Source organism: Saccopteryx bilineata, chromosome X, assembly GCF_036850765.1.
Source record: "Saccopteryx bilineata isolate mSacBil1 chromosome X, mSacBil1_pri_phased_curated, whole genome shotgun sequence".
Taxonomy (NCBI): Eukaryota; Metazoa; Chordata; class Mammalia; order Chiroptera; family Emballonuridae; genus Saccopteryx; species Saccopteryx bilineata.
The window spans coordinates 7,397,276-7,406,990 of NC_089502.1; the positions used below are offsets into that span (position 1 = coordinate 7,397,276).

A 9,715-nucleotide genomic window follows, 5' to 3' on the forward strand; every position below is an offset into this window, starting at 1 on the left:
GGTATTATACAAACAAAGAGGAAGTACCTAACGAACCTAAGGGAATGGGACATTAGGGCAGTCTTTCCGGAGGTGTCATCTAAGCGATAACAAAATAAAAGAAAAGGCCTGACCTGTGGCGGCTCAGTGGGATAAAGCGTCGACCTGGAACACTGAGGTTGCCAGTTCAAAACCCTGGGCTTGCCTGGTCAAGGCACATATGGGAGTTGATGCTTCCTGCTCCTCCCCCTTCTCTCTCTCTCTCTCTTTCTCTCTATCCCCTCTCTCTAAAAAAATCAATAAATAAAATAAAAAAATAAAAAATAAAAGAAAAAGGTTTTCCAGGTAGGTGGTTCACTCTGGCCGGGTTATAATGTGACAGAAGTGGAGGTGCTAAAGATCAGCAGAAGGTGAATCATAAGACCTTGCATGTTTAGGGAGTTTGGACTTTATCCTAAAACCAAAAGAAGTCATAGAAGGGTTATAAGCAGGAGATTGACATCAGATTTCCGTTTTAGAAAGATTGGTCTAGAGACTACAGAGGGTCAAAAAGGCCAGACACAAGGCCACCACGGTTATTCAGGCACTAAGTTTAGAACCTATTTTAAGAGAGCAGAGGCCTGAGATGTGGTGGCACAGTGGACATAGCATTGACCTGGAACGCTGAGGTCACTGGTTCAAAATCCCAGGTTGCCTGGTCAAGGCACATATAAGAGTTGATACTTCCCTTCCAACTCCCTTTGCTCTCTTTCTCTCTCCCCCCTTTAAAATGAATAAATGAAATCTTTTTAAAAATGTAAAAAAGAAGAGAGTAGAGTGAAGAGACTAGAGATAGGGAGATTTTTAGAAGGTATTGTCTTTCAAAAGGATTGGTAACTAAACAGACTGGGAGGATGGAAGATGAATGACTGAAAGTAGTGTAAGCCGACCTGAGCTGGCAATAGGTGGGTAAGCTGGCCTAACAACGTGCTGGGGAGCAGGGCCGTCCACAGAGACCGGGACAGATTTACAGGGGGCAGTGTGCAGCTTGGTGGGGGTCTCCACTGGAGACACACAGGGGCAGTCAGAGGATGGCTGGGTCAGGAGCAGAGGAGAGTAGTCGGAGCAAATAAAGTGGGGAGAGGACTACTATGGTATAGGCCTGGAGCGTTAGTCCAAGATTTAACAGCCAACATGAAAGGGCTGGTAGGGGAGAGGATCTGACAAGAGAATTTAAGAAGGAAAAGCCATATGAGTAGGGAAAGAAGAGAAGGGAGAAAACCGCAAATGCTGCAGCCAAGTCAAAGAAGGCGGGCATGAGAAAGGGTCCACAGGGTTGGCAACCAGGAATCATAGGTGACCCTGGGGAGAGCAGTTTCAGTGAAGCTGTGGGGTAGAAGCCAGACCAGCGTGGCAAATGATGAAGCAGAAATAGGAGGTATAAGAGCAGTAGCTGCTTGGGAAGGGAAGGGTGTGAGGATGACGGACCTTTTAGTCAACTTATAGCCAGCCACGCATTTTTTTAAAAGTGAGCAGCAATGATTAAATGGTGAACAGTACAATGACATCAACTTTTAAAAAGTTTGAACAAAGGTTCAGATTTAAAAGCAATGAAAGACACACCTCGGAACCATCTTGCCTACAGAAAACAAAATTAAAAACTGACAACTGGGTATCACCTGTGTTTGATACATGTAACTTGGGGGAGAAAATGCTACAGATCTACACTTGATTCTGACTATGTGATATAGTAATAGCTCTTTTCTCTACTGCTCCCCAAAAGCTCCTGAGTAAGAGGCTTAGTAAAGGTTGCTCCTTTATATACCTGCATAAATTACAGTTATACCACTGCAAATACTGATAACAGCGGCATACACTCTTTCCATATCCTCAAGCTTGACGGTAGAAGGAAAAGTGCCCAACACAGAGCCGTCACTGGGTGCCCGAGAACGCTCAGCACCTGGACACATTTGAGACATACCCCTTGGCAGTTAAAGCATCAGCAAGGAGAATAATTACTTAGTTTGGAAAAAAAAATCAAGATCTTTTTATTACAGCATCAGGCATCTGAAAGATTGCAATTTCTTTGAATAAAGTGGACAGATCAAGTTAACCTGGATTCTGTGGAAGGTCAAATCCTAATCACGGAGTTAAAGCAATTCTCAGAAGCAGAACCTACACAGAAAAGAGTGCTTTGTTAAGGGGGTAAGGCAGAAATTTCTAGCCTCCTACACAAGCAGAGGCACAAAAATTATGGATATCATGAAATTTAAAATGAGCACTAACAGGCAACAACAAAGAATACTACCCCAAAGAGATATCTTTCACAAAATAGAGAGGTCCCCACCCTCTTGCACACTCCTGACCCACTAATGCTAGAGACCGTCCTAGGGATAAAGAATCCAGCACCACCCAAAGGCCCTACTACTGTATGCAAATACAATGAGTGGAAATTGGTTTTTTTTTTAATGGATTTCCGCTCATTCTTCCATTTTATCATACCACAAGCCTCTGACAGTAAAAAATATGCAAGGAACATCACTGGGTTATTAAGTGTGGCCAAAATTGATAAAATCTCCACATATTAAGATGTATATGTGTGTATATATGTTTATATTTATATATGTGTACCTGTGCATGTATATACATATATGCCCCGTTATTTTTTTATTAACTTAGAAACATGTATATAATATTTACCTACTTCTTGAAGAATGCTGTTAGATTCTGTCTTAAAAGCTCACTGAACTTCAATATTGACAAAAAAGTCAAGGCTTTTGCCGACCTCTGGTTAGTTTTATGTGTTTATTCATCTATGTCCTGCAAGACCTCCAACCTTTATCCTCCTCCTCAAATCCTCAATCTCACTGCCTATGTTTCTGAGAAGCTGTTTGATAGAAACTGCCTCAATTCCAAGCCTCTGCATTTCAGTACGAGCTCGTTTCTCTTAATTTTTTTTTATTTATTCATTTTAGAGAGGAGAGGGAGAGACAGACAGAGAGAGAGAGAGAGAGAGAGAGAGGAGACAGAGAGAGAGAAAGGGGGAGGAGCTGGAAGCATCAACTCCCATATGTGCCTTGACCAGGCAAGCCCAGGGTTTCGAACCGGCGACCTCAGCATTTCCAGGTCGACGCTTTATCCACTGCGCCACCACAGGTCAGGCCTGAGCTCGTTTCTCTTGAGTTTCCGTCTCAGGAAAGATCAACCTGTTACCTAAGAGAATTCTTTCACCTGGGACCGTCTGAACTGTCACTGCATATATCATTTGATTCTCATAACCTTATGAAATAGATACTATTATAAATCTCTCAATCATCATTTCCTCATCTATAAAATGTGGATAAACTACTTGTCCCAAATTATTTGGCATTAAGTGACAAGGGCAGAATTAAAATCTGGGTTTTCTCTTTCCAAAGATGCTATGATTTTCTAATCATCTCCTCACTGTCACATCAGCACTAACTGTCCAGGGGTTAGGGCTCTATTCTCTCATAGCCCTCCCCCACAGCCCTCCCTAAATATTATCTCTTTACATATTTGATCTCGTGAAATTTAGTATAGTATGGTGCAGGAGTAAAAGTACAAGTTCGGAATCAGATATATGAGTCCTGGCTCCATCAGGTTCCAGCCTGCAACCTCAGGGTAAATAACCTCTCAGTGAACCTCAGTTTCCTCAAACATAGTTGATCATAATACTTACCTGTTTTGCTTTCATAGTTCAGCTTCATTGTTTCAACATGAGGCAGTGTGGCTAGGGGCTAAGAGAAGGAGACTTCTGAGTCCGACTCATGGGGTTTGAATCTTGGCTCAGTACTTGCAAGTTATGTGACTTCAGACAGGTCATTTCTCCTTTCTGTGCCCCAATTTCTTCGTCTGTAAACTTGGGAAGATAATAGTCCCTGCCTCACTGGGCTGTAAGGTTTAAATGAAGTGATACTTGTAGAGTGCCTAGCAGTGTCTAACACATTGTAATGCTTGAAAAACATTATATATTAAGTCACTAGATTGTAAGTGCTTTGTGGGCAGGGATGATGCCCCTCATCCGTATTTCCTACAGTTCATACATCAAAGGCACTTAATATTTATTAATGAGTAACATTAATTAAGCATAGGACTCTGGATTCTGTTAGTTTAAGGCAAAACAACTATTTCTTCCCTGTCTTGCTTTGTATATAATCTGTAAGCACACTGCAGGGACTGATTACTTTTCAGATTTAATTGACTACCCTGATAATTTTTACTACTTTTAAAGTTCTTAAGCAAACTAGCCCAATGAAGAAAATGCTTGGGTGCTTTGACACTGTAGAAACTAATCACACTGACAACTGAATAACTTTTACTTTTGCTTCTCAAAAAGATAAAGAGGCTTATTTTAAAAAGCATTTCCGCGGGTTTTAGGTAGCTAAATACAGTGGTCCCCAACCCCCGGGCAGTGGACCAGTACCGGTCCGTGGGCCATTTGGTACTGGTCCGCAGAGAAAGAATAAATAACTTACATTATTTCTGTTTTATATATATTTAAGTCTGAACGATGTTTTATTTTTAAAAAATGACCAGATTCCCTCTGTTACATCTGTCTAAAACTCACGCTTGACGCTTGTCTCGGTCACGTGATAAATTTATATGTCCCACCCTAAAGGCCGGTCCGTGAAAATATTTTCTGACATTAAACCAGTCCGTGGCCCGAAAAAGGTTGGGGACCACTGGCTAAACAGACATCATAGAAATAAGATCATCAGTAGGCTGAATCTCAGAGGTCTGAACATTCCCAAAGTAACAAGCTTTTTATCTGGAAGTCAAGCTGAGAAATAAAGGCCTGACAATCATATATCACCATAACAGCTAGGATGGCATAGGACTGATAAGGTAAATGGCAGATGGTGATTAGGACTGGAAGATGTCAACTTTCATGGCATTGAAACTACTTTGATTCAATCCTACCTATTCTCAAACTGGACTAGGGAGTTAGGAGGCTGTTCATCCACAGCCTCCCTGTCCATACTAAGAAAATGGGACAGGCTAAAGAATGCCAAGTTGTGGCAAACCAACCACTCCTCACTTTATATTCCATAAGAGATGCCCTTGTTTTACCTTCACAAAATACTAACATTAACATGCACCATTATTTTTTTTTATTAACTTAGAAACATTAGGAAATGCAATTAGTAATTTCACTTTTCAACTTCAGCCCAAGAAGTAGACGAGGTTAATGATATCAATTACCAAAGAGAAACTGTTCAGGGCAATCCTAAGTCTCTTTTTGATTTAAAAAAAAAAATACTGTTTGCCTCTTAAGACTGAGACATTAAGAGAACTGTTCTGAGCCTAACCAGAGAAAATGCAGTTATAACAGCAATAATAATAGTATCACAGCTATCATTTATTGAGCCTTTACTTAGGAGTCAGGTACTAAGCTAAAAATATTTCTTCCTCACAATAATCCTACTATCATTGTTCCTAATTTATAGATGACCGTGTAAGAGGGTAAGGGACTTGTCTAAGATCACACAAAGCTATTGGAACAGTGGGACAGGAACCCAGGTCTGACTCTAAAGCAGGGTTTGGAAAACTACCCTGGCAGTCTGCTTTTACATGGCTCAAGAGCTAAGAACAATGTTTACGTTCTTAGAGGTTTGCAAAAAGAAAAAATAAAACAAAGAAGAAAAAGCAACAGACACACAGAGACCTATGTGACCCACAAAGCTGACAATACTATCTGGCTATTTACAGAAAAAAAAATTGCAGACCTCTAGTCTAAAGCCTTGCACCTTTAACCACTATGTCATACTATCTCTCTATGGCAGGGGTCCCCAAACTATGGTTGGCCTGCAGGGCCACATGCGGCCCCCTGAGGCCATTTATCCGGCCTGCAGCACTTCCAGAAGGGGCACCTCTTTCATTGGTGGTCAGTGAGGAGCATAGTTCCCATTGAAATACAGGTCAGTTTGTTGATTTAAATTTACTTGTTCTTTATTTTAAATATTGTATTTGTTCCCGTTTTGTTTTTTTTTTTACTTTAAAATAAGATTATGTGCAGTGTGCATAGGGATTTGTTCATAGTTTTTTTTACAGTCCGGCCCTCCAACGGTCTGAGGGACAGTGAACTGGCCCCCTGTGTAAAAAGTTTGGGGACCCCTGCCTATGGGAAAGAGATTTTTGTTATAGGTTCCTTATTTTGAAACCATTATACTCATTTGGAATTTAACCAAATTTAAGATGTGATTATTTTCTTTTTATTACCTGTCTACCCAAGAAGGATACATCCTTGGAGGCAGGGATCTTAAATTTCTTTGTATTTTCTGTACATAAAACATAGTAGGCTGATTAGGCAGCGTTTGTTGAGGATAGTAAATAAATTACACACTGTTTTCCAGAGAAATTAAATAGAGATGTACATAGCTTATCTGGCCAATTTAGCTTAAGGGTTGCTACAAATAAAATGCAAAAAGAAAAAGAAAAAAAGAAGTATGAAAATCATTTAAGTTGTATAAAAATTAAGAATCCTAGGAAGCAGAGATACTTTGCACACAGGCTTATACTTGCATTATCCCACAAATAAAAAGTAAGCCTGAGTTCATGCATTTTCCTAATGCACACAACTATCTGTCCTTGCTAACCCTGAGATGCACATTCCAGAAGCCTGTATTTACTGGAAAAGGGTGTGTGGGTGTGTGGGTGTGTGTGTGGGGGGTGTCCTGTGCCAAGGCTGCTTCTACCTATCTGCAAGTCTGAGAAACAAAGCTCAACAAGCTCATCAGTTGAAGTCTGCTACAAAAGTATTGCACAGAAAGAATTTTTTGTCCTCTGGAACCTCTTCAGCCATATACACCCTCACAGGTATCTTATATTAAGACAGTCAGCAATATGCATCTCCTTCTCTCGTGAGGCCCCAGCACAGGTCAAAATGCCTCTGAGCCCACTGTTTGATTTAGCCGTCTCCCCTCATGACTACACCAAACAAATAAATAAATAAACTAAAAAAAAAAAAAGCACACCAAGACTCAAGAACTGAAGCCGTTTACTCAATGATCCGTCAATAACCTTATGGAACTAGCAAGTCATACTACATATGTGTGGAGTTCCTAATGATTGTTTGGCTGAACCGTCCTTATTGTCGTCGCTAAACTGCTCGAAAATCTTGAACTCTATCTTCTATCCTCCTTGGTATGCTTGAATTGGAAGGGTCAACCATATGTATATGCGTATCACATTTTACAAACACAGTATTATACACCAGAATGTCATTTTAAAAATGCCTAAGTCTTCTTCAGCTTCTTCCGTGTTGGAGTTTTTACTTGGGCTACAGGGGAGTAAAGTCTTCATTCTCCAGCAGGAAAGGGCAGGGCGTAACAAGAACTGGGTGAATGGGTCAAGGTAGACTCCGGTTCCAAAAGAACGCCAGGTTCGGAGCAGTAGAGGTACTAGACTTCTGCAGCCTCGACGGACCCTAAGTAAACTGACAGCCTACAGAAACGTATCGCTGGGCTGTCTTCCCCTCCCCCAGTACCCAGCCCGATATAAGACACCGCGCCCACTCCCTCCGCGTCCTCAGTCCTGGGTCTCAAGCTTAGAAGGCAGGGGCAGAGGGGTGCAGAAGAGAGGGGGGATGGGGTCGGAGGAAGAAAAAGTGTGGACAGGCAGAGAAACAGTGCGAGGCAGGCGAAATGGGGTGAGAGAGAAACGAGGGGCGTAGCAGAGAAAAGGCGAGGAAGAGAAATGATGTGGGGGGAGAGGCAAGAAATGGAAGGAATCAGACCGGGAGCTGCACGTAGGCCCGACAGGGCCAGGAGAGGAGCCCGGACAGCCGGCGGCCAGAGGAGGGGCAGCGCCAGGGGCGGACGTGGGGGCGAGGCGCTCACCGTAAATCATGGCCAGGCCGGTCTCGTGCAGGAAGCGGACCCGGCGGTGCTTGAAGAGCCAGATCGTGAGGATGGTGAGCGTGAGCAGCAGGATGAAGATGAGCAGGTTGGCGCTGTCCTGCCGGTGGCTCTCCTCCGCTTGCTTCTCAGACACGATCTCCTCGTCCATGGCTCTCGCCGCCCCGCCAGCGCCGTCCGAAGCTCCGGCCCAGCCGAAGACGCCCGCGGCGAGGAGCAACCAGAGCGGCCGCGAGAGCTGGTGTGCCCGGGGGCAGCCGCCGTCAGAACCGCGGCGGAGTGGTGAACGCCAGCCCGGCGGAGCCATGACTCCCCCGCCCTCCAACCCGCGGTCCGACCACTCCCCTAGGGCTCACGGGAAGGGGGAGGGGCCCCGGAGAAGCCCGCCGAGCGCGCGACGCCGCCGCCGCAGCTGCCACCGCCCCGGCCGCTCTTAAAGGGGCCGCGACACTCACTGCTGGCTTTGCTGGGTCCTTTCGTCCTGTCCCGCTCCGCGCTAGCTCCTTCCACCACCTAACACACAAACTAGGGCGCTGTCGGAGAGTGAAAGGCCATGGAACCTACCCCACTACTTTCTGGAATAGAAACCATGGCTCAGCGCAATCAAAAAGTGGCAGATTGTGCTAGGCCTAGTTTCATCCTATTCTTAGAGCTCTCAGGAGAATTGATCTTTCATAACTCACCTCAGTATTGTCCCCCAGTGTCTCTTAACAGGATAGGAAGTTGTCCCCTTGGGAGTGGCCTAAGTCTCTCCATCTTCGTAATTTAAGTCGGATTCTCCTTGTTCTGTCCTCATTGAAAAAATCAATTCTGTAGCAGTCTATAAAAGAACGGACTCAAAGCCAAGGATTATGCATGTCTGTGTGTTCGTTTTTCTTTACATGTAAACATCTGATATAATTCACCTCTCACACTGTACAGAGAAACTCATCAATCTTGCATCGAAGAGTCATTCGCTTTGAGCTCAAATTTATCCATCCTCCAAAAACTTCCCTTCCTTCCGCAAGAAACCTGTGGTGTGGCCTTCTCTCTCCCTGTCCTCTTGCTCCTTTTTCTTTTTTCCAGCTGTCTTATTCTTTTTTTTAATTTGATTTTAGTTTTTTCAATTAACAGTATACATTCAATATTGTTTTGTATTACTTTTAGGTGTACAGCATAGTGCTTAGACAATCATATACTTTACGAAGGGTCCCACCCAATATTTCCAGTACCACCCTGGCACCATACATAGTTACTACTACTGTATGATTGACTATATTTCCGATGCTGTACTTTACATGCCCATGATTATTTCATAACTACCTATCTGTACTTCTCAATTCCTTCACTTTTTTCACCTCGTCCCCCCATCCTCCTCTCCTCTGGCCACCATTAGTCAGTTCTCTATACCTATGAGACTGTTTTGTTTGTTTATAATGTTTTTAGATTACATATATAAGTGAGATCCTGTGGTTCTTGTCTTTCATTGTCTGCCTTATTTCATTTGGCATAATATTCTCTTGGTCCATCCATGCTGTTCCAACTGGTAAGATTTAATTCTTTTTATGTCTGAGTAATATTCTATTGCATATATGCACCACTGCTTTTTTTTTCTTTAATTTATTTGTCTATTGATGGGCACTTGGGCTGCTTCCATAGCTTGGCTATTGTAAATAATGCTGCAATGAACAGAGACGTGCATATATTCTTTTGAATTAGTGTTTTGGGTTTCTCAGGATATATTTTTAGAATTGAAATCACTGGGTCATAAAGAGGTCCATTTTTAATTTTTGGAGAATACTTCATATGTTTTCCATAGTGGCTGCACCAATTTGCACTCCCACCGATATTGCACAAATGGAGAAAATGGTTATATTTTCTCCACATCCTTGCCAACACCT

The 9,715-nt window shown here is 43.0% G+C and overlaps 1 protein-coding gene across 1 annotated transcript in view; it reads right to left on the reverse strand.

Moving 5' to 3' along the window:
- SLC9A6 (solute carrier family 9 member A6) overlaps positions 1-8,184 on the reverse strand; it is a 70,264-nt gene extending 62,080 nt beyond the window's left edge. Inside the window, exon 1 of the mRNA XM_066248924.1 lies at positions 7,818-8,184. Within this exon, the coding sequence (XP_066105021.1) occupies positions 7,818-8,142 (325 nt within the window). The 5' untranslated portion in view covers positions 8,143-8,184. The remainder of the gene's footprint in view (positions 1-7,817) is intronic.
- Positions 8,185-9,715: the final 1,531 nt, after the last annotated feature.